Source organism: Narcine bancroftii, chromosome 8 (genome assembly GCF_036971445.1).
Source record: "Narcine bancroftii isolate sNarBan1 chromosome 8, sNarBan1.hap1, whole genome shotgun sequence".
Classification (NCBI taxonomy): Eukaryota; Metazoa; Chordata; class Chondrichthyes; order Torpediniformes; family Narcinidae; genus Narcine; species Narcine bancroftii.
Genome location: NC_091476.1, coordinates 102,122,259 through 102,149,375, shown reverse-complemented (window position 1 = coordinate 102,149,375; position 27,117 = coordinate 102,122,259). Strand labels below are relative to the sequence as shown.

Genomic DNA, 27,117 nt, shown 5'->3' with positions numbered 1-27,117 from the left:
GGATAGCTATTTTTCCTAAGGGGAGGAGAATCCAAAACTAGAGGGCATGGGTTGAAGGTGAGAGGGAAAAGATTTAAAGGGGATCTGAGGGGCAAGTTTTTAACCACAGAGGGTGAAAGGGAGATGGAAGTCAGAAGAAGTGGTGAAATGGGTACAATTATGATGTTTAAGACATTTGGATATGCCCATGGATAGGAAAGGTTTAGAGGGATATGGGGCAAATGTAGGACTAGTTCAGATGCACATCTTGGCCAGCATGGGCGAGTTGGGCTGAAGGTGATTTTTTTTCTGATGGATACCCCTAGGATTCTAAATCCTTTCTCTATCGTTGATGATGCTAATATTTCATTAGGTTTTTTGGACATAGAATATTTTACCTCATATTTTTACAGAAGCAGAGCTTATTCTGATTAGAAGGGAACTGAGTAATTAAATAGAAAATAATTGGAAAATGATGGAAAATACTGGCGCACAGTAAATAGATCCAACAATATACAGGAGTTGAAATGAAGGAAAATAGCTTCTCTGGGGCTGTACACACATCTGGATACCTGGCAAAAATGAAGCTTCTCTAATGCAAGTTCTTGGATAGTACTCAGGCCTAGATTTTACTGTCTAATATTTTTTGTAAAGTTTAAATTACACTTCCATTTGCCTTTTTTGGATCTCATGATTATTCAAATATTATTGATCCCTTCACAAGAAATATTGTCCATACCTATAGCTATCAAACCTCAAATATTTATAAAGCAGCTTTTCACTTGGCAGCCAGTCATCCACCTAACCACTGCAGCTTGTTTACATTTCCAAGCAAAGCCAAAGATGCATTATAAGTCACATTCCAAAAGTTACATGTCAGTCAAAAGATCATGACATTAGTATTTTACAATGAATTGTTTCTTTGTGCAGCTTACAAATAACCAGTAGCTGCAAATGTCAGGATACATTACTTCAACCAATTACAGTGCAATTCTACACAATGACAAAGCAAATAATGAGGTGCAGACTTTATTAAAGGATCAGGCAAACCTGCACCACGAAAAGGAACAATGAAGCTGGGATCTCCTATTAAAGGTTTTATTTTCCTGAGTTTTCAGATACTTAGAAATTGTTGAGATACTGGTTACTCAATACAAGGCTCAGTTTATTATTCTCAAGTTATAAAGCAGTTCTGCAATGATTGTAATCTGAACTTCATTGTTTTATCACTCTCCGTCTGCATCAATCATGCTGGAGTTAACATATGAGGTAAGAAGAAAAATGTTTTTTCTTCCATCACTAGAAAGTTCAAGCCAGGTTAACATTCAGCTTGTACTACATTCCTTCAAAGATAACCTTATCCTTGGCTAGCTTTTGATCAGTTCAAATTTTATCAGCCTCTCATTGCTTGGAAGATGCTACCTATCAAATTAATGATGAATATTGGCTTGTTACTCACTGTACTTCCCAGCACTATAGAGTAACAGGCTTTTAAAGGGTGGTGGGAAGAATAAAATGATGAATCATTTAAGGATTTAAGGTCAGGGTAGAAATTTATTAAATTAAATCTTTTTTTTGGAAGGAAGAATGGGGAGAGGAAATAAGAGTTAAAATTGTATAATGTTAAAGGGGGTGGAAGAATGGAATCCTGTAGAGAGGACTGTTTAGAATAGATAGGTCCCTTTTGTATTCCATAAGGCAAATCAATGGTGCAATAGGAAATCAAAGAAAGGCTTGCTAAGCTATTGGATATTGATGGAACGTTGTGGCCAATTTTGGATATCATACTAAAGAATTAGAATTGAGTTTATAGTCATGAATAGTGTCCTCTTCCAGCAGTGTATTGTGAATTTCAGGTGCAAAATTGCTATACGTTATAATTCCATAAATACAAATTAAAAAAAAAACATTAGTGTGTAAAAAAAATAGAAAAAGTGAGGTAGGGCCCATAGATTAATTGTCCATTCAGAAATTTCATGGTGATAGGGAAGAACATTGGGTGTGCAGCTTCCTCTATGGCAGCAGTGAGAAAAGGACATGGCTTGGGTGGTGAGGGTCCACAATGATAGAGACTGCTTTCTTCAGACAACACCTCTTAAAGATGTCCTTAATGGAGTTGACTAACGCCATGACAGCATTTGCCAAGTTTAAATGTAGCCTTTTCCTGTCCTGTGGATTGGCACCTCCATTCCAGACAGTTAGAATGCTCTCCAGGGTAGATTTGTAAAAATTTGCAACAGTTTTTGGTGACATACCAAATGTCCTCAAACACCTAACGATATGTAGCTGCTGGTGTGCCTTCTTCATGAGTCAAGAAATGAAAGAAACTATTCTCCTCAGAACTGGTAAGATTAAGGAGAACAAATGCAGATGGTGGAAACACTCAACAAGTTAAGCAGCAATCAAGGGGAGAGAAACACAGTCAACATTTCAGATCTCGGATCCTTCACCAGAAAGAGAAAAATGGGAAGACAAATGTGTGCTGAGAGGAGGGTGGAGGGAACAAAAATACCTATGAATGGATGCAAACCAAAATTGTCAGGGTTACAGTAGGTTAGAACACATGAGATCTAGAATGAGCTAATCAACTGTTCATAAAAATTAGCTTGGTGATGAAAAGCAGAGGGTGGTAGTGGATTGGAGGCCTGTGAACAGTGATATGTCACAGGGATCAGTGCTTGGTCCTCTTTTGTTTGCATTAACAGTTTAGATGTAGGTGGTCTGATTAGCAAGTCTTCAGAGATCATGAAAATTGGTGGTCTTGTAGTAAATATAGAAGATTGTTTAAATTTACGAAACAGATTAACTGGAAAAGTGGGCAAAGAAATGACAGATGGGATTTAAACACAGAAGGTACAAAGTAATGCATTTGGCAAGCTAAACCAGGGCAGGATGTTCATAGTGAAAGCAGGGCCCTGGGGAGGGTTGCTGGACAAAGGGCTCTTGGGGTACAAACATATCATTACCAGAATGCGGCCACACTGATACACAGGGTGATGAGGAAGGTGTATAGCATGCTTGCCTTTATTAGTTGAGGCAAAGAGCACTAGAGTTGGGACATTGTGATGTAGTTGTACAAAACTTTGATTAGGCTGCACTTGGAGCACTGTATACCGTATGGTGCCCAGACAGGAAAAATGTAATTCAACTAGAAAGGGTGCAGAAAAGATTCACAGAGATACTGCCTATACTGGAGGGCTTAAGTTATAAAGAGACATTGGATAAGATGGATCTGTTTTCTCTGAAGCAAAGAAGGCCGAGAAGTGACATGGTAGAGGTATATACAATTATGAGAGGCAAAGAAAGGGTAGTTAACCTCCCATGATAGTGGAGTCTAAAACTGGAGGGGATACGTTTAAAGTGAGAGGGGATCTGGGTAGTAATTTTTTTCAAGTTAGAAACACCATTCAGCAGGATTATTCAGCATCTATAGGAGACAAAGATACATTGCCAATGTTTCAGGCCTGAGCCCCTCTTCAAAGGGGGAAAAAAATTCAGAAAAGGTAAATTTCTTTTCAAACACAAGTTGATATCTGGAATGACATACCAGAGGATGTAGTAGAAACAGCAAAGTAACAATGATTAAGAGGAATTGGGACAGATAACCCAAATGAGTAAGGCACAGAGGGATATAGGTGGGATTAGTAAAGGCAGGCATGATGGTTAATATAGATGTTGAGGTCTCAAGGGTGGGTTTCTCAGCTGTACAACGATGACCACAGTAATTGTTACATTGACAGATATAAAGGTTTGCATCTATCAAGAGCTGAACCTCACTGGCTCAATTTGTTTTTCTCTTTTTTACTGAATGCTTTTAAAGTTATTGTTAATTTGACAACTTGCGCCTGCCCCCCAAAACAGATATCAGTTCTGCTCTCTCTGTTCTTCCAACTCGGAGTCCAGATTTCAAAACCTGCTTGCTTCCTCATTTTTCCAGTTCTGATTAAGGGTTTTTAGCCTAAAGTATCAATTCTGTTTTTCTCTGTATAGATATTGGTCGGCTTGCTGCATGGCTCCAGCATTTTAAGTTTTGTCAAGATGGAAATGAGATTTGGGATATTAGAGATGATGCGATTTCATGATTCAAAATCATGAAGAGCTTTGTTAAAAAGATAAATAATTACAAATTGCTACAAATAGTAGAAGGGTCAGTACCAGAGAACAAAGATTTAAGGTAAATGGCCAGGGGCCAAAAACAACATTGGAGAAAATAAAATGAAAGCTGAGATGTGTTGGCTTTCTTTTTTTTAAAATATATTTATTGAATTTAATAAAAAGTATACATATTAATTCAATATATGGGATGAAATTTATGAAAAAACAGATAATTTGATAATTATACCATAAGCATATACAAGTTGTGTGTACCCTTCTTGAACAAACTCATTTTCAAAACACTTAAAGAAAATAAAACAGGCCCCCCCCTTTATCAAACCCCTCCTTAAACAAGGTTAACTTGCATATTTAAAATATAGAGGAAATAAAAGACGACATTTAGAAACCAGACAACACTGCTCAGGAGCATCCACTAATTTTAAAAACTCCATGAATGGGGCCCACGTCTTATAAAAAATATCATCTTTGACATTATATCTGATTTTTTCAAAACTTACGAAGGACATAATCTCCTGTAACCATTGAATTTGAGAAGGCAGAGTGCGGTCTTTCCATTTCATCAAAAATTGCCCATTTAGCTATCAATGAGGTAAAAGCTAAAATTCGTTTCTGAGATGAAGTCAATAGCTGAAAGGATAATGGAAGCAAACTCAATAACAAAGCTCTCAAAAAATATTAATATTTAGAGGACTATGGGATACAAAACTTGGATTTCGTAGCTCCTGTCAAGAGCCTGGTTAGGTAGATGGGTCAAATGGCACCTTTTTATCTTTTCGTGATTACTCAACTGCAAAAATTCAAAGATGGTACTGTGAAGATGCTGTAATGGTAGTAGTGCAGCTGGTGTAGACCAGGGAGATCAGGGATTCAGCGCTCTTCTACAGGGTCCTGTTCTCCAGTCATAACGCCAATGAGTTATGGTGCCCATAATGCTGTACAAGTTTGGCAATGGACCGTGAGGAGTCGTGGAGACCAGGGGAAATCAGACATCTGGCACAAGGCACTAGAGCAGGAGAACCCCACCCTGCCACCATGTTTGGGTACAGGGAAGGTGCCCATGGCAGTGGGCCAGCCAAGAGCTCAGATGCTGAAGGACCCACACAGCCTGTGGGGTTTTGGTGGCTGGACTCAAACAGGATGTGGACTTTGGGAGACTGGCCCTTGGGAATCAGATATTGCGAGTGGGATTTGAGGGGATACTGAGAGTAAGAAAGGCTCCCAAATGTACTGGAGGTTTGGATCTGAAAGCTCAGGTTTACCTCGAACAGGAGGCTGTGCAAGCACTGGGAGAGCGAAGCCAAGCACACTTGGTGTTTCTAAAGATATTCTATTTTGTTTCACTTTCTCTTAATGTTGGAGATGCCATCCAATGCTGCTGGCACCTCTTGTGTGCCTTTGCAGCAAGCAAAAGTTGATGAATTTTGTGTATTATTTCAGTTTGTGAATTAGTATATGACAATAAAAGAATCTTAATCTAAACTATTGGAGGAATCATTTTGGAGATCTGATGCAACTGGAAGAGGGGAAACAAGCTTATAATCTTAGATTTAATGAAAGATAGAAAAACTGCAGAGGTGATTAAGGTGATAAATTGGACAAGGATGAAATTGAAAAGATAATTAAACCATTGCAAAATTGATTCAAACTGTTATGACCAGGGAAGAAACTGGATTTAAGGAACACATGAAAATAAGAACTTGCAACTGAAAAGTAATTCAGGCTGATCTTAGAGATGAAAGGGAAGTTAGAGATGGCTGGTTGTTGGTGATGAGACTAGCTGAGGCAGAGACCTTTTTCGCCAGTAGGTGGGAGAGAAGAGCTATCAGAAAGAGAGCAGGCTCTTGAGAAAATGGCCAATACCAGTAGTTCAGCATTGGTCTGGAAAATGAGAGCAGGGTGTACAACATGGAGCAATTTAGGGGACAGGGGAAAACCACGGAGGTTAAGCCAAGCTGGTGTCAGTACTTAGGAAAATGCATCAGTGATCTCAATCTTCGAGTCAAATGCACCAGAGTTCTTCACATTGTGAAGAGAGCAAAACCAAAATCAGAACAGGAATTTTGGACAACCGCAAACATTACATTTTGAATGTACAACACTTCAGGATCATGCATTGGAAGGATACAAGTTCAGGGGTGCAGTAAACTAAGAATTCAAGACAGAAAATGGTAGGATAATATTTGCTGGAGTTTAATACTCAAGAATCTTCTCTGTTGCTTTAATAGGATAGATGCTGAAAAAATGTTTCTCATTGTTGAGGAATCAAGAATTGGTGTCCTAGTTTCCAAACGGGGATGGGGTTGAGGAAAAAGGCAAGTTTTAATGATTTTTTTTTGAGGTTCTTGAATCTTTTGAATTCTCTATCATGGTGCGCTGTGGAGGCTAAGTCATCAAACATATCAGGCAGATACAGATTTTTGATTCATAACGAAAACAGATTATGGGAAACAGCTGAAGCCATGATCAGATCAACCACACACCAAATTAATGAAATAGCAGACTCAGAATTGGGTGGGGCATTTTTATTACTTTTATTTTTAGTTGTGCAAAATACTTTGGGATAGAAACGACTAAATTGAGATCTAGAGCAAGGAAACACATTGACTGCATTGACTTTTAAGGTAAAGTACAAACAGATGAATAATTGAAAAGAGGTAAATTAGAACACAAAGTAATACACAACCCCTTGACAGCAAGTATTCAGCCAATGGAGGGCCAAGGTCATGCCCCACTCACAGCAGCTGTTTGAATAAAGTAGCAATAAAGTTGAGTTTGAATAAAATGGCAGTGCACAGGATGAAGAGACGACTGATGCTGCTCACCACTGCGGCGACTCACCCAAAGTGTCTCCCTGGTAAGTTTTTATTTTTGTTAGTTTTGCGTATTTTATTAAAACTTTATCTGTAAATTTTGGTGGGGGGGGGGGGGAGTTAATTATGACATGGCACAGTTAGCGAGGCGGCTAACACAGCATTGTTCCAGTGACCGGGGCACAAATTTAATTTTAAATTTTGTAAGTTACAAGAATTACTAGAGTAAAGTGAACATTACATAATTAAAGACTACATACTGATTTTTTTTCCCCAAATTACTTTACATTTTGTACTGTCTTTTATATTTTAATCATTGAATTCTTAATGCTAATGTTTTAGACATTGTAAGAGCGAGTCTTAGTCAACCAGAAATCCATGTTTCTCATAAGTACCGGATAATGGGGATTTTACTGCAGATGGTTATTCATTTAAAATATTTGTTATGAGTTAGATTATTTTTCTTCAAATTTTGTTAACGATTCCACAAAAGAGAAAATATTTGAGGCGCATGATGAAACTCAACGGTGGGGATTGTTATGAGCCCAGAGGACCCCAAAACCCAGCAGCAATAGAAATTCACCAAGATAAATGGATAAACAAAAGTTGCTTTTAATTATCTTTAAACCTGAAAACAGGTTATTATTATTAACTTAACCCCCTTCTAATTCTAAGCCCACATGTATGTAATGTATATACAAGTTTCAAAAAAAAGTTCTTTGATTCACAGTCCAATCTCACTTCTCACTCCTCCAAGTTCAATGGTATCAGGCAATTCTTATACTGTGCACAGAATTTAACATTTATGAAGTTCACCAGGCTTTGGTGCTTGAAAGGTAAATGGTTACTGCTCAGGAAGGTTCTTGTAGGTTTTCAGAGAAAGATTTGTTGCTCATTGGACACCCACAACTGATTCGTTCTGATCAGCCACTTCAGTGTCTTGCCCAAGAAACTTGCCCCATCAGGGATTTCCAGATGATAACCTCTTTCTTTCAGATCACCACGAGTTCCTTTTTGTTTCCCTTATTTCAAATGAAACATTATGCAGCCAGTTCTCTCCTCTTGTGTGGACTACAAGGGCTTTGACCAGGCTGAACTAAGAACTCACAACCCGGCTTCAAAATGGGGTTTTTCTACAAACTTGCCAGCTTGTCCTGTTCCAGTCCCAGCTGCTGCTGCTGAACTGTAGAACTGACACTCTCTCTCACTCTGAGAAAACCACATGACCTTCTTAGAACAGCCAACTGCACTCAAACAGACTGCAGCACCGGACCTAATCTTCCGAGTTCGATCATCTGTTGCTTTCCAAAACAATAATCCATTACTCCACAGCATGTCCAATTAACATTTACTTGTGAAGTCCTTATAGGCATTCTTCAAAGTTTGTGCAAAGGCACTTGGAGCCTGAACTGTCTGGCTTGAGCAGAGCTCTGGCATTTTAAAAGATCTGTTTTGAAGTTTTGAATGCGACTTACACTAAAAAACCTGCCACAATTTATCTCCTTTAAAACATATCTCTCTCTATCTCTCTCTCTCTCTATCTCTCTCTCTCTCTATCTCTCTCTCTCTCTATCTCTCTCTCTCTCTATCTCTCTCTCTCTCTATCTCTCTCTCTCTCTCTCTCTATCTCTCTCTCTATCTCTCTCTCTCTCTCTCTCTCTATCTCTCTCTCTCTATCTCTCTCTATCTATCTATATCTATATAAATATATAGACATAAAAATGTAACAATCTGTCACAGGGTAAATTATGTGATTATAAGTAAATTATAAGTTTGTTTGTAGGCTATCAAGCAGGCAAATGGAATGTTGGCCATTGCTGGAGGGATTGAATTTAGAAGCAGGGAGGTTATGCGGCAGCTGTACAAGGTACTGGTGAGACCGTATCTGCAGTACTGAGTGCAGTTCTGGCCTCTTTACTTGAGGAAGGATGTAGTGGCTTTGGAGATGGTGCAGATGATGTTCACCAGGTTGATCCTGGTTAGCCTTTGAAGAGAGATTGAGGCTGGGACTGTACTCATTGGAATTAAGAATGAGAGGAGGTCTTACAGAAATGTATAAAATTATGAAAGGCATAAATAAGGTAGAGGTAGGTAAATTGTTTCCATTGGTGGGAGAGATAAGAATCAGGGTAGTAGATTTATGTCAGAGGTGAGGAGGAACTGCTTTTCCCAGAGGATGGTGAATCTATGGAATTCACTGCCCATTGAAGCAGTGGAGGTTACCACAGTAAATATATTTAAGACAAGGTTGGATAGGTTTTTACATAGTCGGGAAATTAAGATACAAGGCTAAAATCATAATTTATTGTCATGAACAAGTCACGAAATTCGGTGTTTTGCGGAAGCATCATAGTGTAAACATTCATACAACGACTTTCACAACAATAAATAAAAAAAGGGTCTTTGGTTCACTGATTATTCATGTCCTTGATGGAATGAAGACTGGATCCTATGATGTCATAGACCAAGTTAACAACCCTCTGGAGTTTTTTTTGTCCTGAAAGTTTGTGCCTCCATACCAGACAGTGATGCAACCAGCCGGAATGATACACCTGTATAAGTTTCTGAGGGTCTTCGGTGATATACCAAATCTTCCTCAAGCACCTCACAAAGTACAGTTGCTGGTAGGCCTTCTTTGTGATTGCATCAACATGGAGGATCCGGACAGATCCTTGGAGATGTTAACACCCAGGAATTTGAAATTTTTGACCCTCTCCACTACTGAGCCCTCGATGAGGACTAGGTCATGTTTCCCTGACTTCTTCCTGAAGTCCACAATCATCTACTTGGTTTTGCCTATGTTGAGCGCAAAATTGACACCACTCAACAAGTTGATCTATCTCCCTCTTGTACACTTCCTCATTGGTGTTTATGATTCTGCGGTGTCATTGGCAAATTTGTAGATGGCATTGCAATTATGCCTGGCCGCACAGTCATGGGTAGAGCAGTGGGTTAAGCATGCATCCTTGAGGTATGCCTGTGTTGATGATCAGATGATCATTGGAGACGTTGTTTCCAATTCATACTGACTGTGGATTCCAATGAGAAGTCAAGGATCTAGTTGCAGATGTGGATGCAGAGGCCCAGAGTTCCTAGCTTTTTGACCAGCATTGAGGGAATAATAGTGTTGAAGGCTGAACTGTAGTCGATGAAGAGCAGCCATGTGTATGAGTTGCTGTTTTCAAGGTGATCTAGAGCCGAGAGGAGAGCCAGTGACATTGCGTTTGCTGTGAAGCAATTGTGATGATAGGTGAATTGCAGCAGGTCCAGTCCTTTGCTTTGGTACATGTTAATTCTGGCCAGCCTCTTGAAACATTTCATCACAGTAGAAGTTGGAGCTACTGGGCAATAGTCATTGAGGCAGCTCACATTGTTCTTCTTGGGCACTGGGATGACTGAAGCCTTTTTGAAGCGGTGGCGGGGAAATCTCTGACTGCAGCAATGAGAGGTTGAAAAGGTCCGTGAATACTCCAGCTGGTTGGTTGGTGCAGATCTTCAGTACCCAGGCAGGTATGCCGTCAGGGCCTGACACCTTTTGAGGGTTCACCCTCTTGAATGATGTTCTGACATCGTCCTCAGAGACAGATATCACAGGGTCCTCAGCCTTTGCAGGGATTCTAGTTGGCAGATAGGTAGGGAGAGATAAGCCTATCATCAGATCAACCATGATTTTATTGAATAGCAGAGCAGGCTCGACGGGTCAGATGGCCGACTCCTGCTCCTATTTCTTGTGTTCTTAAACAGACCAATGGGATTATTTATGGAGACACTGTGTACACAATTTGAATTGTTCCTTGCTTTGAAAGTTTTGATTTAAAATTTGCTTGTAGACTGAATATTCATCAACATGTTCAAAATATGCCAAACTGTAGATAATATCAACTCTGCATAACCAGCATTGATGAATGAAATGATAAGTGTGTCAGAAACAGCTGAGGAATTAGTTTTCTGTACAACCAATACTCCCATAAATCATCTTTGACTGAGCCACAGAAGAAACTTAATGGGCCAAAACGAGTGGCAGATATGATGCTAAGTGCCTCAACAGCTTCATCACTGATCAAAGATTGCTGAGACAGCGAGTAGTCAAGTCGAGTCAATCCACCTTTAATTATCGGATGGTAAAGACGAGATAGCATTTCTCCAGGACCACAGAGCATATTTACATAAATACAAGTTAGAATAGAAGTTAAACACATAAAAATATTAAGAAGTATACAGTAACAGTCAACAGTACCCTATCCACAAATGTTCTGGAAATTCAGGAGCCTGATGGCTTGGGGGGGAAAAAAAAGTTGCCCAATCTGGACGAAAGGGCCCAAGTGCTTCACATAGCCGACTGCAAGACACAATGCCTGGTCATTTGGAGAAGAGATGATCTTTTTGAAATGTCATTTTTCACAAAGCATCCTAAAAGTTGTTCAGTGCTTCTGGGAGGGATGCATCATCAACCAGGCAGATAGTATTGTCTTGTGGTTGGTGATGACTTGGATACCCTTACACATGCATCCTTGCTGTCCAGGAAGGGACTGTGAATACACTGGGCATGCGCATGCTTTGCTCTCCTGATAGCCTTAGTCAGCTTGGGTCTTGCAATAGCTAGGGCTATCTTGTTGTCCGCTCTGAAAGCAGCATCTTGGTTCCCGTGCACCTCTGCTGTCATCCATTACTTCTGATTGAAGTGGGTTATGATGGCCTTGGGCACAGTGATGTCATCAGAACACTTACTAATGTAGTGGTCACTGATGCCGTTCACTCCTCCAGATGAATGTAGTTGCCACCGGTTGCTGCTTCCATGAACATTTTCCAGTCAGTGCGCTCAAAGCAGACTTGGGAGTCCTTAGACCCAACTGGCCAGGTTTTAACTTGCTTCTGAACCGGTCCGGAGCACCTGATGAGTGTATGTTGGGATTAGCATTACAGAAATGTGGTCTGGGTATCTGATATGTGAGAAGCTGGGAGCGCAAAGATTATGCAAGTGTTTCTAGTTTTTATGCAGGCATTTCAAGGTGAGTGGGAGTATACATTGTACCATGCTTGAACATTTCAGAAACTGATGAAAACTAGGTTAAAAATACTTAAATATTTTGGCAGAGTACTATTCACAGATTAGGACTGAACATTTGGTAAGGTGACGCAGCCAGAATTAAGAAATTAGGAAGAGTTGCATTTGTGTGTGGTCAAAACACGTGTGCTTCAGCTTTCTAGTTCATTCAAATGCTTTTATAGGTACCTTGAAAATATGTTGGTCACGTCATGGAACCAAAGCAATTTCCATGGCCAAGCAGAAAGCATTCTCAGAATCAATAGTACTCTTCTATTACTTTCCATTTTCACTAATCAACATATTTATGAGGTTTACTGTTCTATTTGCTTGGATTGGTATCAATGTCTGAAATCCAGGTGTGAAATTGTTGGGAGAACACAGTGATTTGGGGGGCGTGGCAAGATGGCGTAGAGTCCAGACGTGTAATCTCGACCTCTCTGGCCAGACTTTTAAGAACCCATTTTTAACTCTTTGTTTCTCGGTTTAAATTTTTTAAAACTTAGTTTAAAGTATCAAGCAATTGTTATGGCTATTAATGGTAAAAAGATTAAACCTCAAGTACAGAAGAAACTACATTTTCGGAGTGTTGAAGATTTAGAGCCTAAACAGTCTGCTACAACTTCAGGTTTGCTTTCTTTCAAGCCTAAACCACAGAGATTGCCTGTGGGAGCTGAAAAAAATGACTACTACTCACCAGGAGAAGGACATCGCTGGAATTACCCGTTCTCAGGAGGAAGGTGCGTGTGCCCTCGATGTGGATCCTGATTCTGGCAGCCTGCCGACTTTAACAGAGGGGGCACGCAAGAAGATGACTCCATTGGTTGAAGTACCTCAGGATATACTCCAATCTGAATATTTTGGCCTTTTTTGTGAGTTTTTGAAGCAATAACGGGTTTTGGGGGGAGAACAGCGTCGGCCCCCTGAGGAAGTCGGGGTGCCATCGCTGGGAGTCCAGACCCGCAGTAAAACTGTTAAACTGCCTGTTGCTGAGATGCAGCAGGAGCTGCAGTTACCTGGTTCTGCCACTACACAAGAGAAAGCAGGGCTGAGCTTTTCTGAATTACAATGTAAACAGCTAAGCCTTATCATTCAGCATATGCTGAATGAAATGTCTCAGAGGCTCAGTTTGGAACTGGATACAGTTAAAATACGTGTGGTAGCATCTTGTGAGGATTTTAAACAATTTCAGGCTGCTTTTTTGAAATGTCAACAACAAGTGGCTTCTAATACAGAAAAAGTGTTGGAGGTGGAAAAATCTGTTAAAGAATTGTGAGAACGTGAGAGGGAGTTAGAGAGGAAAGTAGATTATTTGGAGAATCAAAGTAGAAGGAATAATGTGAAGATTGTTGGTTTGCCAGAAGGTATGGAAGAACAAGATCCTCTTCGTTTTTTTACCAAATGGATTCCACAAATACTGGGGCAGGAATTTTTCTCTGGAGGTCTGGTATTGGAAAGAGCTCATAGAGCCTTAAGAAGAAGACCTCTGGCTGGTCAACCACCGAGACCTGTGATAATTTGATGTTTGAATTATTTGGACAGAGAAACGATACTTCGTTTAGCAGTGCAAAACGCGAGACATCAATGAGCCCCGTTAATGATTCAGAATAGTAGAGTTTTTTTCTATCCTGATTTGAGTCAAGAGGTTATTCAGCGTCGGCGTCGATTTAATCCAGTTAAAGAAGTTTTGTGGCGTAAAGTTTAAAGTCTACTTTTCGCTATCCGGCAGTGTTGAAGGTGTTTTGTGGAGACTTTCAATCTCGGTTTTTTGAGAATGAGCGTGAAGCAATGAGTTTTGCTGACTCGTTGCCAGATGTAAGAGGACAAAGATGTAGCCCACCATTGTCTCCTAAAGAAAAATCTGGTTGTTCTGGAAATGGAAGAAACGGCAGAAATGGGAGAAATGGGAATGGAAAGAGTCCGTTTCCTTGAAATGGGGTTGCCGAGTCTAGAATTTTTTGGATGAATAGAAGAACTTTTTAATTTTTTTTTAATGTCATTATGATATCTTGTTGTTATTCTTTGTTTGGCTGGGGAGGGAGAAATTTGCTCTATGTTCTACTAGTCATCAGCCACTGGTGGGTGATCCACACCCAACTTTTGTTTAGGGATTACTACCTTTTGGTAGTTTTTTTTTGGGGGGGGGTTTCTTTTTATCTTTTTTTAATTTTCATTTTGTTTAGACTTTAATTTGTGGTTTCTTTTTCTCCTATTGGAGGGCCTATTTACGTTGATCTGAGTCTTTATCTATTGATACTATTAGTTTTTATTAATATTAGTGGATATGTCAAAGTTGAAGTTTGCTACTTTTAATGTTCGGGGTTTAAACAGTCCGATTAAGCGTAAGCGTATTTTTATCAAGTTCGATTTTTGGTAAAACGTGTTCGGTAGAGATACGATTTTACCTGAAATGATTAAATTTGAGACTTTTGGCATAATGAGATGAAATATTGTTTAATAATGGAAAAAATTACATATGTTTTGCGGATAACTATAGTTTTTTTTATTAATAGGTGGCTGTTATATTCAGAATATTTACATTTTGATTTATATTGACTAGATTTTAATATGTATGCTTTACTTTTCTTTATTTTTTTCTTTTTTTCTTTATGGCTCTCCTTTGGAGAGTTGCTGAAAGAGGGGGGTGGGGTTTCTTTCCTTTTTTTTAATATATATAAAATATAATGTTCATGCTTTGTTTATTGTTATATATGTAACTTATTGTCTGTATTTTGAATGAATAAATACATTTAAAAAAAAGAACACAGTGATTTGAATAGAGAATTAAATGTGCAAGTTGCCAAGGAATATGAAGCTTCAATTTGGACAAACTGAAAGACCAAAACCCCATTCAATGCCACAATGCAAGTCAGAGCATAGTAATTTGAAATTATGATTTTACATCAATAAAAATGTAGGTTTTGGACCAACAAAATAAGTAAAATGATAGGTATCACAGAAAAGGTGTGAGGAATCAGAATACGAATCACTTGCCTTTCTGGTAAATCTTCATCTGGCTGATTTAAGTAGTAACGTATGAAAAATCGTTCCGCATCTATCCTCTCTCCTGCAACTTTACTCCCATTTAATAGAATAATAGATGGTAACCTGTTTAGAAAGATGAAATAAAAGTCCATCTTTAAACTGGTTTTAATGAATTACTGTACCACGAAAAAATAGAAGATGACTTTGCCTCAAAGTGTGCAAAACTGATAGCTTCCTGTTGGGGATTAGTGCAGCACATTGAGCGAGCTGAAGCAGACATTTTTTATGGGGTGGGGGGGGGGGGAGATTTGTTTCATCCGATTAATCCTGATTTACAAATTTGAGATTATACATTTCTATCATAGAACCATTAAAAGAGTGAAAATTAAAAAAAGATTTTAATAACAAGACAAAGGAATTAAAAATATTCTCTTAATAAATTTGAGCTCATACAAAATTCTGCCTCATCTTTATGTTTACCCAGTCCCATTCCCTCATCAGTTATGTAATCTGATCTACATTGGTTCTTGTTCTTAGAATGTTCAGGTTTAAAAATCCTCAGCCTAGTTTTCAAATCTACCTGTGGCCTCTAATCTACTCCAGTACTGCAACCCTCTGGTTTCTGCACACTTCCAATTTCAGGGGCTCCACTGTTGGCCATCATGCCGATACAGTTGTGTACAGCCTGGACTCTGGAATCCCTTCTGGAGAAGAATCAATTTTCTATTTCAAGAGGTTCTTAAAACATGAATTTTTAATCAAGCTTTCAGTCATCTGTCTTCATAAATCTGTGGCCATCATCATCATATTTTGCTAGATCAGTATTTCTCAATCTGTGGTTCATTGGTTTGTTATGGATGGTCCACAGCAATAAGACAAAGACAGATATTATAAACAAGAAATATTCAAAACATGATGACAAAAATACTGAAGAATCTCAAAATATTTCCCCAACAAAGCATAACAAAAATCTAGTTGGTAGTTTGGAAAGGGGCTGAGCTCTCCAACCCCTCCAGTAGTGATCTGTAAGTTTGATAGGTGGTCTACTCTAAGTAATGGAATACCCAAGGTAGTCTGCAGGTTAAAAGGTTGAGAACTACTACGTAACATAATACTACTGTGAAGCTGCCAGGCTATTTCATAATGTTGAAGGCATTGTATAAAATACAAGATGCTGCTGTAAAATCCTCGTATTCCTTTCAAGATTAATTAGTTAGCTGCTTAATAAACTAAGGATATTGAAGATAACATTAAGCTAGCAGGGAAGTGCAATGATTGTTTGTAAAGAGGCAGAATACAGACTGCTTAGATGATTGTGCCAATTTCTTGTTGGACGCTTTTAAATGTAGGTAGACTTTTCTTTCAGAGTCTCCAATCATTTCCAATGTATTTTACAGTTAAGGGACTTTTGTAGTCCATTATAACATAGGATACATAACAATGAATTTACACAAGTCTCCACAAGAGTAATGTGACGATGACCAGACAATTTAAGGAATGTTGATTGATGAATAAATACTACCCACGATTACCAAGGTAATTCCCTTGCCTTCTTCAAAATAGTGCCATGGGATCTTTTGCAATGAATTGATAGGCCAATGGGGCAATGTTTCACCTAAACCCATCATTTTTCCTCAGTTCAATATTTCTAAGGATTCAACTAAAGTGTCAGGCTACATTTTTCTGCTTAAGTCTCTGGAGCGAGTTTTAAATTAAATCTTTTGATTCATAAGAAATGCAGCTACCAGCAGAATCACAGCTAAGGTGTGATCATGAGACAACACGAATGCAGCAATGTTTTTGCCCAGGTCTGCATAGATAATTGATATGAGAAAGTGGCGATTCTGGGTGAAATGAATGTAGAATTTATGTTTAAAACTATGGCAGAACCAAGCAATTACAATGACAATTGTAAATAACAAATTACATGTTAAGCTCAGAGTTACTGAAGAAAAGTAAATTTTAAGCAGCTTAACAAAAATCTGTTTTGACCCCTGGGGAATTGGCTGACAGACATAACCATTAAAATATAGCCAAAATATTTAGAAATATTTTAACACTGCTAAAATGGATATGTGCAGCCACAGTAAATTATATACCTTTCACTCAAAGTACCGCACTATCAGCTGGCATTAAAGGAGTATCCTCCACAATGCAACCAAAATACAAATTTGCCGCACTAGCTTTTCTGCGGCCACAGGCTCAGATGTAACATACCACACTGACAAAGTATATTCTCAAGATTGATTACCTTGCGATGATAAGCTTGCGTCGTTCCTCTTCAGAATAAGACTGCAGTAATGGAATTCCTAGAAGCCTCACTTCCTCCAGTTTAGGAAATGCTTTGAGTTTATCAATGTCATCCCATGAGCTCAGTCCTATTGGGCAACAGTTCTTTGTTAACATCACCAGTTACAATTTGACCATACTTTTACTTAAAGTATTTCCAAAATTTAGACCCAATTCAAAATGTTGGTTACCGACAAGAAAAAAAAGTGCCTGGATAGAACCCAAGAAAATTTAATGAGGAAAATAATGAAACATTTTGGAAGTAAATCTTTTGGATCAGATAAACTCCACACAATAACAGTAAAGAATCAGCAAGGAAATTGTTTGTTATTCAAGTCAAAATTTCCAAAGCTTTTTTAGAAAAGGTTAACAAAAAAATAAAATTGCATGGAATTCAAGGTACAGAGATTGATGAATAGTTGCAAGAAAGGAGGTTGAAAGTTGGGCTCAAGGGAACATTCTCCAATTAGTGGATGTAGCAAGTTGGAGTGGGGAGGATCAATTTTCACCACATCCAATAATGATTTAGAAGATATGAGAGACGCTCATTCAAATTCAAAGGAAAAATGTGGAGAGATGGTTAACTGCGCAAAAGTGAGCAAAAAGCTACAAAAGAACAGATAATCAAATAACAAAATCAGATTTGTTTGGGTGTTGGCAATAAAAGGCTTAAAGAGTTGTACTGATTATAGTTTTTACTTAAATTAACAGATCAAGGTTCATTCATAACAAACAAGAAAATCGTTGGCAAGATAATTGAGCAGTGAAATGAGCAGACAAGTGAAAAGGGGAAAAAACAAATGGTTCTTTTCATCAAAATAAAGTGAAATGGGAAAAATTAATTGTTTTCCTCAAAATGTCCCAACGAAAAGAAATGAAGCTAAAAAAAATTCAGCATATAAATACTGACCTATTTATTTTACACTTTTTGAGATTTATTAGAAGATGCACAGTTTTAACCAGAATGGGCTTGGAGACAGATGCTAGGTCGTCATTTTTAAAGAGTTAAGAAAATTACATTAGAACAGGTCACTCCTTTAATATAGCTTGTTTGCACTGGTTCTGGGGCCAACCACCTGTACTAATACATAGCCCTCCCCCACACTAAGTGCACAGAAATGTCTGAGAGGAAAACCCATAGGATTTGCATTTCTACAAAACTGGACATTTAAAAAAAAAAAAAAAAAAATTGAGGTATTACTTTCAGTATATTCAATACTGGTCTTTACCACAGATTAAACTTTATTGTTGCTCATTTTCCTCTTCTTCAGTCAATGGGCTCTCCCATGAAAAGAACATAGTAACAATAATCTCTAGATAATTTGCCCAATCCAATATTTTTGTAAAACAGACAAGATGACTCGAAATACTCTAAAAGACTCGGGGTGAAACTTTCACTCAAGGTAACGCTCATGTGCACTTGCAATTATAAGCACAATGAAATGAAATAATTCAATCACATAATCATACCCGAATTATGAAGATTTATTGATCGCAAATTTGGGAAAAGCCGTGCCAAAGTTGCCTGTGAATCCATGATGCTGATCAGAGGGTTGTTTGCCAGGATTAATGTGTCCAGCCCTGGGAACATCTGTCCAAGTTTGTGTATCTCTGCCCATTCAGTGAGATTATTGTCAGTAATATGTAGGAGTCGAAGTGATGGGTGGGAACAGGGTGACAGTAAAACAGACCTGTAGTCATTAAAGCACAGGAAAAGTTCCTCTAGCCTGCATGAGAGGGAATAGGAGGAATGCAAAAGAGAACAAGAATAAGAAAGCAAATAAAAAAAACAGGGAGCAGACTAAAAAGGGGAATGCAGATGGGGAAAAGTCAATTTAATGAACACACATTCTAGAAATTTATTTACCAGTTGAAATAGCCATTGCAACTCTTATGAATAGTCCTCAGAAAACCAAGATTTTCACCAAAGCAGCAAACCGCATCCATTTTCACACAAAAACTGAATTATGTTCATCTATTACATGCTTGCCTTTGGAACATACAGTACGTTTCCAATTATCTGAAAAGCTTTGGACCTGACGTTTTTTGGTTAACTGGATTTTTTGGATAACTTGTAGCGGCAGCTACACTGCTACTGAAAGAACACACTACCAGACGGGTTGAGCTCAGTGAGCAGAACTGATTTATTGCAGGCTGCTGGGCTGGACTTGTACTCCCATCCCGGACCTGGCTGAAAACCTCACTGGGGGGCGCTGACATCACCTGGGCATCACGTGGTCTCCTCCAGCGCGGGCTTCTGAGCCCCTGACAGCGCCATTTTGGCTGGCTGTCCCGCCGCATGGATTACAAGTGGAGCCAGTTCGCTTGCCTAGTGGTGTGCCGCCACAAACTAAATAATGGCTTTAAACAGCCCAGCAACATCAGCAGAATACTTGTTTTGGTTAACAGAAGTAAATGATAGATCAGCTGTTGCCAATCCCCAACACCTCCCCAACTGCTCCTGTCACTGTTCCTGCCCGGGAGCCCAAGGTCCCCGCTCCTACCCAAGAGGCTGCTCTCTTTGATGACACTATGACAGCGGAGAACCAAATATAGTGGAGAGTAAAGAAATCGAAAGAGGGGAGGGAGTTACTTGAAATGAGGACAATCTCCCCATGCGCTGCCTGATTTATCAACTTCCTCCACTTGTTAAATGATGGCTTGAGATTCCAGCCTGCTTCTCTGAGCCGGCATCCATCCATTCAACGTCTGTCTTCCTGGCTGGTTCTGAGCTCTGTTGTTACCAAATTGGCACTAACAGTGTGTCAGAGCCCAATATGAGCACGTTAGGAGAATATTTTTTCAACTTGTGACGTCATGTCGCTGCTGAAGTTCAGATAATTGAACTTTTCAGTTAACCGAATTTCGGATAACCGGAAATGTACTGTATAAACATTCTCTCATTCACTTAGAATTCTTAAGGATGTTTATTGTCATATACATTATATAATGTACATATGCACCAATATTCTTACTTGCTGCACGTGGACTGGTACTTTGTAATAACATAAACAGTAAAATCAAAATAAAACAATAGAAATAATATAAGGGAATAAGATATACATATATTTTCCTTTCTTAAATTTTTAAGAACATTTTTAAATTTAAATTAAAAAAAAAATTTAAATTTAGACATACAGCATGATAACAGGCCATTTTGGCCCACAAATTCATGCCATCCAATTAAACTACACCCAGAATGTTTTGAATGATGGGAGGAAACCAGAGCCCCCAAAGAAAACCCATGCAGAAGGGAGACACATACATACTCCTTACAGATAGCTTGGGATTCGAACTCCATTCCGAACCACTGGTGCTGTAAAGGTATTGCGGTAACCCAATCGTGCTGCCCCAATGGTAGGTAACAATGTTACATTAGAAATATATTTAGAAAAATATAGATTTCTCCTGTTAAGTGTTAATTTTATTCACTCTAATTATACATAGTTATTCAGAATAGTCATTTGAAAATAATAACATATCTGGGAATAGGCCATTGATGCTTATAGTAACAGCACAGTTTGGGCTACTTTTGAAATCTAGAGCAGGATATCAACTCCACGGGAACAAATGAACAAATTGTGGTAAAACAGGCATAGAAGACATAAATGCATGAATCAGAAAGGTTATGTCACACTCCTAAATCTAAGTCGTCGTTCTAACATAATTATATAATCATGGCTCTTATCTGCATTAAAAAACCTGTTGCAACTCAATCAGCTCTTTTGCAGAGATAGGAGGAATTAGAATTCTCTTCCTTAATGAACAATTACAATGGAGGAGTGGAGATTGCACTGTGCTTAATACAAATGAACTGCTCCACAGAAGAAAATACGAGTGTGCTGTGCTATTCTGAACAAATTGCTCAAACACCTGGTGCTTTTGAGTGGAATCACTTATGCACCATCTTGTAATGAGGGAGATCCGGGAACTCTCCCATCTTCCCATTTAAGTTTGGAATACATCATTGAGAGACAAAAGAAAAAACAAAACTATTTCTCAAAATGAATGGTGGAAAAGCAAAATACAGATGACAATTGGGAGTTAAGGGAATGGTTTCACCTAGAACTCAATTTTTCATAGACAACTGAAAGATTAAAAGTATCAAAGACATCAATGGAACATTTTGAGAAGATGATAACATTTGATATCAAAAATATTTGCAGTCTGACTGAGGGAACTGAAAATATTTTATTGTGATAGTTCAACTAGGAGTTTGTGGCTGACCAAAAGAGATCAGAATCAAGATTTATTGTCATGAACAAGTCATGAAATTTGATGTTTTTCAGCAGCGTCTTAGTGCAAATATATATATTATAATCATCTTATGACATTACTATAAAAAATAAAATAATAATAACAATAATGGTGTACAAAAAGTAAGGCAGTGCCATTGGTTCATTGATCATTCAGGTATTTGATGGCAGTGGGGAAGAAGCTGTCCTTGTGCCGTTGAGCGCTCATCTTTCGGCTCCTGTACCTTTTCTCCAATGATAGCAGAGGGAAGAGGGATTGGCCTGGATCGTGAGGATCTTTAAGGATAAAAGCTGTTTTTTTTTAGATATCCTTGATGGAGTGGTTTGGTTCCTGTGATGTTGCAGGCTGAGTTAACAACCCTCTGGGGTTTATTCTTATCCTGAGAGTAGGCACCTCCATACCAAGCAGTGATGCAGCCAGCCAGAATGCTCTTCACGATATACCTGTAGAAGTTTACAAAAGTCTTCGGTGACATACCGAACTGCCTCAGGCACCTCACGAAGTATTGCTGCTGGCGAGCCTTCTTTGTGATTTCATCAACGTGGAGGCTCCAGGACAGATCCTCAGAGATGTTGACACCCAAGAATTTGAAGTTCTTGACCCTCTCCACTACTGAGACATCGATGAAAACTGGGTCGTGTTCCCCCAACTTTCTCCTGAAGTCCACAATCATCTCCTTGGTTTTGCTGACATTGAGCGCAAGGTTGTTGTCATTATACCATTCAAAGAGCTGATCTATCTTTCTCTTGTACGCTTCCTCATTGTCATCTGTGATTCTGCCGTCAACTGTGGTGTCATCGGCAAACTAGTACATGGCATTGGAATTGTGCCTGGCTACAGTCATGGGTGTATAACGAGAAGAGCAGTGGGCTAAGCACGCATCCTTGAAGTGCACCTTTGTTGATGATCTGTGAGGAGGAGATGTTTCCAATTTGTACTGACTTCGGTCTTTCAACGAGGAAGTGAAGAATCCAATTGCAGAGTGGGGTACAGAAGCCTAGAGTTTGTAGGTTCTTGACCAGTACTGAGGGAATAATGATATTGAAAACAAACTGTAGTCTATGAAGAGCAGCCGCATGTATGAGTTGCTGTTTCCGAGGTGATCCAGAGACGAGTGGAGAGCCAGCGACATTGCATCTGCTGTGGAGTGATTATGATGATGGGCGAATTGCACTGGGTCCAGATCTTTATTTCGGGACATGTTAATTCTGGCCATGACTAGCCTCTTGAAGCATTTCATCCCAGAAGTCAGTGCTAGGCGGTAGTCTTTGAGGAAGCCCAAGCTACTCTTCTAGGGTACTGGGGTGATTGATGCCATTTTAAAGCTGGTTAGAACCTTTGACTGCCACAATGAGAGGTTGAAAATGTCCGTGAACACTCTGGCTAGTTGATGCAGATTTTCAATACCCTGCCAGGTATGCTGTCAGGGCCTGATGCCTTACGAGGGTTCACCCTCTTGAATGATGTTCTGACGTCACCCTCAGAGACAGATATCACAGGGTCCTCAGCCTTTTCAGGGATTCTAGTAGGCACTATTTGGTTCTTCTCAAAATGGGCATGGAAGGTGTTTACCTCATTGGGTAGAGAAGCATCGCAGCCATTTATAGTGTTCGCCTTTGCTTTGTAGGCTGTAATGGTCTACAAAGCATAATATGTAGACCTAATCCTAGAATATGTTTAGCATTCACACACAAAGATTTGGTCTGAATGCAAGCTTGATGGCTGAAATATATAGAATGAGTAAAAATCTAATCTTGTACTTTGCAGATTAATTGCTAAAACTTTTCTAAGAAACTTTCTATTAACATCAAACAATAATGTTCAGAAAGTAAAGATAAAGGCAAAGAGGAAGAAATAGGTGGTATGTTAACAAACTCCATGTTGTTACAATATTGACTCATATTGTACCAGAAATTCTTCTGGAATGAATAAGAAACCTCTAGTTAACTTGTTAAGAAATCTGGAGAAAGCTAAACATCTTAAAGTTGCTGGGAGTTATTCTAACACTGTGCAGAGGTATTCATGCACCACATTTAAAATCTGTAAAAATAAAGAAAAAAACATTGCAAATTTTCCCTGCAACAAAGCACAATCAAAGAAATGTTTCTTGCATTGATATGCAGCCACTTTTTAAAACAAATCATTGAGATCCAGTAGTTCAAAATGTCATCAATTAGAAATGAGTAAACTTCCATTGAAATGTCACCTACAATTACCGAGACAAGAAAGAAGAATGCAGCAGGGAACTGATGACTGGTTGAGGGTGGATTGGAGGATGAAGAGAGGCACAAAGAGATTATGGTTTTAAAAAATAAATGTAAACACTTTCATCTAAATTCAAGGCTACACCAGTTCCCAGCAGGAGAATGTGACAAAAGAACACAAAACTGAAGTTTGTAATGATGGAGGAGATAGCTAATGGATAATAATTTAGTTGTTAATTAGTCTTTTTAGTTATAAACAGAAAAGTTCATAAAGCAGGAAAAGAACTGAAATAAATGGGAGAGTAGCAGAATATACAAGAACAAACATGTAGTAATCCAGTGTTCCTACCCTGATAATTCTTGTAGAAATGTGTGAATAGTTTCCCATGAAAGCTTGGTATTGTTGAGGACAAGTCTCTGTATTCGGGAGAATGAGACAGCACATGTTGAATCTAACCTGGCTTCAGTCAGTGGATTAGAGGTGAGATTCAGAAAAGTCAGATTGGCGAGACTTGACACAATTTTACTGATCTGTAAAGACAAAAGAGCAGATTAACAGAAAAAGGCGTTGGAAGCATGAATGGCTAATTTATTACAATTAAAAGTAGAATGTATCCCAATTTAAGAATGATTTGGATACCTCCAAGCAACAATTTGCTGTCAGTTTTGTCACTCGAGGGTGGATGACTTCATCCACTTAAAATACATATTTGTTCTGAATTTCTTGCTTGTGACTACAAATGTTGCAATAATTGATTTAAACCCATTGTTTCTCTTCAGGGGTAAACCTGTCAAAAGGATTTTTTTATGCACAGTATATGTCAGAAGCAGATGTGCCAATTCCACAGCCTTTAAAGAGAAGCTTGTTGTCTTTAAACTCCATACCTGCATTGGTCTTTTTTTTTAAATTTTTTATTTTTCACACCATAAACCACATTGACCATGATACATACATTTTCCTTTTCAAATATACCTTTCTGTCTTATCCACTTCCTTCAACTGGACTTCAACCCTGATCACAGCAGCAAACTATGCTGGCTAGTCACCATTTTGACTGAGTGCACCATACTACTTCCATAATAACCAACATATTCCTTCATCTGTGGCACAAACTGAACTGGTGTTCACTCTCAACTGGTACCTTTGATCTATTTGGCTCCAGACCATCACTGGGAATTAATGAAGGGTGTTTCAAAGCATCCTATTCTCTGCTTTGATCAAAGAATCATTGAAAATATAAGTATTGGGAGGCTTGTCAGCCAATTATGTTTATGTCAGTTTAAAAATCAACCTAATCCCATCATTGAGAAAAGGGGAGGGAAATCTTTTACCATGCGTGGGCCAGATGGTGTGTCTGAGGGCCATAATGATAAATGAAATAAGCATTATGTAATTTAAGTTTTTGATTATTTCTGCTTGAAGTACATAATGTGCAATGCATGAACATAACTGACAATAATTTATCAAAAAAACAATCCACAGAAAAAGTTTAAGCAATAAGGTCAACTGTATTCCTTCCAAAAAAGACTAAGATAATGAATTTCAGGTCAGGGAAGGCATCTTCAAATCTGGAAATGCACAAAAAAATCACGAGTTAGTCATTAAAATAACACAATTTTAAAAAGTCAAAAAGGAGATTAATTAGTCACAAAGAAAACAAAATAATTAACCCCAAAACAGACAGCAGCTCAATCAGCAAGAAACTTGATTTTGTTTGTTGTTTGACAGCATATTGGGTGACATACTTGTTGATGTCAATAGCAATACATCTTGCTACTGGTAGGATGAACTACTTAGCAGGAGTGATAAAATCATATTTTTCTGGATATAAATATTTCAGACAGGCATTTGGTGTGCTGCAAACTGTCATTTAAACTTGGTTGCTTTCAAATAATTCTTCAAATAGATCAGGAGTTTTAAAAATAATCAGTAACAATTATTTTTGTTGCAAAACTGCAGTCTTAAATACATTTATCAAATACAGTATCTTGAATCTTTCTCAGCAGAAGTTACTGTGTATTCCTCTCAACTTCTGCCTTTGATCCTGATCTCACGCTTTTATTTAAATTCTCTGCACTTTTAAGGTGTGTTTTGAACTACAAGTATGAGAGGTAAATCCTATTTCTGAGTGAACAAAATTTGCTTTGTGCTAAATGAGTTTTGGTCGCAGCCAGAGTTGGATGAAGGAACATTGCAGTGTCCCATACACTGACATCTGGCTTTGCGTCTTTTTGAGTGGGTCAGGGGTGCGGCGAGAGCAGGGTGGCTTAGGAGTGATGAGAGCAAGTGTAGTGCGTGCACATCTCAGGGGAGTGGGAAGAGGGGTTAAGTGGCAGTGGCGTTTTAGGGAGCGGAGGGGAGGGGCACTTCAGGGTCGCTCCGAAACGTTCACCCCGTGGGTCGCCTGGCTCCACATTTACTGGTGGGTGAGTGGCTTGGGACCGAGAGCAGGATAGCTGGCCATTGATGCACAACTTGTCTCATCTTGAGCACCAGGGTGATTCATTTTTCCAGGGGCAGAAAGTGATGTGGTTGATGATTGATTCCTGGTTATAATGATGTGGAGTGAACATTCTGCGTGAATGCAGTTATTTCACTGCCCGGTTCTTGACTCTGAAGGAAAGGGTGGTATTTATATAGCCACAAAGTATTTCCTTTGCTGAGGGATGTTTAATCCACGAGCACAGTCCCGGGGTCACTGATGACAAAGGATCCAGCCCGCAGGCTGAAGGTTGCCCATCCCGGATCTAGAATTTTGCTTGTAGTCCTGCATTTTACAGCTCTTAAAGTGACTCTTTAAATGTGATGAGGGCTTTGTGCTTCACTCACTTCTTTAGATACAAGCACTGTATCCCGACCACCCTTCAGGTAAGCAGCTTTCTTTCACTTTCTCCCAATCCCAAAAATTACTTCAAAATTTCCCTTTTTTTTATCCTGTTTGCTATTTACTTTGTCTAGATCTTTCATAATTTTATATTCCTCCAATGGGTCACCTTCAAGGTGCTCTATTCCAAAGTGGGGGAGGAGGGGGGGGGAAGAACACCAACCAATTCAATATTTCCTGATTGTGCAACTTTTTAAATCTTGGCAATATCTTTGTAATATTTCCTTACTAGTGCAATCATAACCTTTTGGGCTCTCGCATCATACCACATGGGGCAGTTCAGTTAGCGTAGCAGTTAGTGCAACACTGTTACAGCGCCACCAATCAGGACCGGGGTTCGAACCCCATGCTGTCTGTAAAGTGTTTGTACATTCTGCGTGTCTGTGCAGGTTTCCTCCGGGAGCTCTGATTTCCCCTCACCATTCAAAACGTACTAACGTACTGAGAGTTGTAGCTCAATTGGGTGCAACTGGGTGGCATGGGCTTGTGGGCCGAAAGGGCCTGTTACCACGCATTATGTCAAAATTGTAAATTTTAATTTATAAATAA

General features: G+C 38.9%; 1 protein-coding gene across 1 annotated transcript in view; it reads right to left on the bottom strand.

The window, feature by feature from the left end:
- Positions 1-27,117, bottom strand: part of tecta (tectorin alpha) — a 106,149-nt gene that overhangs the window by 53,864 nt on the left and 25,168 nt on the right. The window contains 4 exon segments of the mRNA XM_069894593.1: positions 14,940-15,057; positions 17,186-17,312; positions 18,694-18,950; positions 24,034-24,215. Coding sequence (XP_069750694.1) covers positions 14,940-15,057; positions 17,186-17,312; positions 18,694-18,950; positions 24,034-24,215 — 684 coding nt within the window.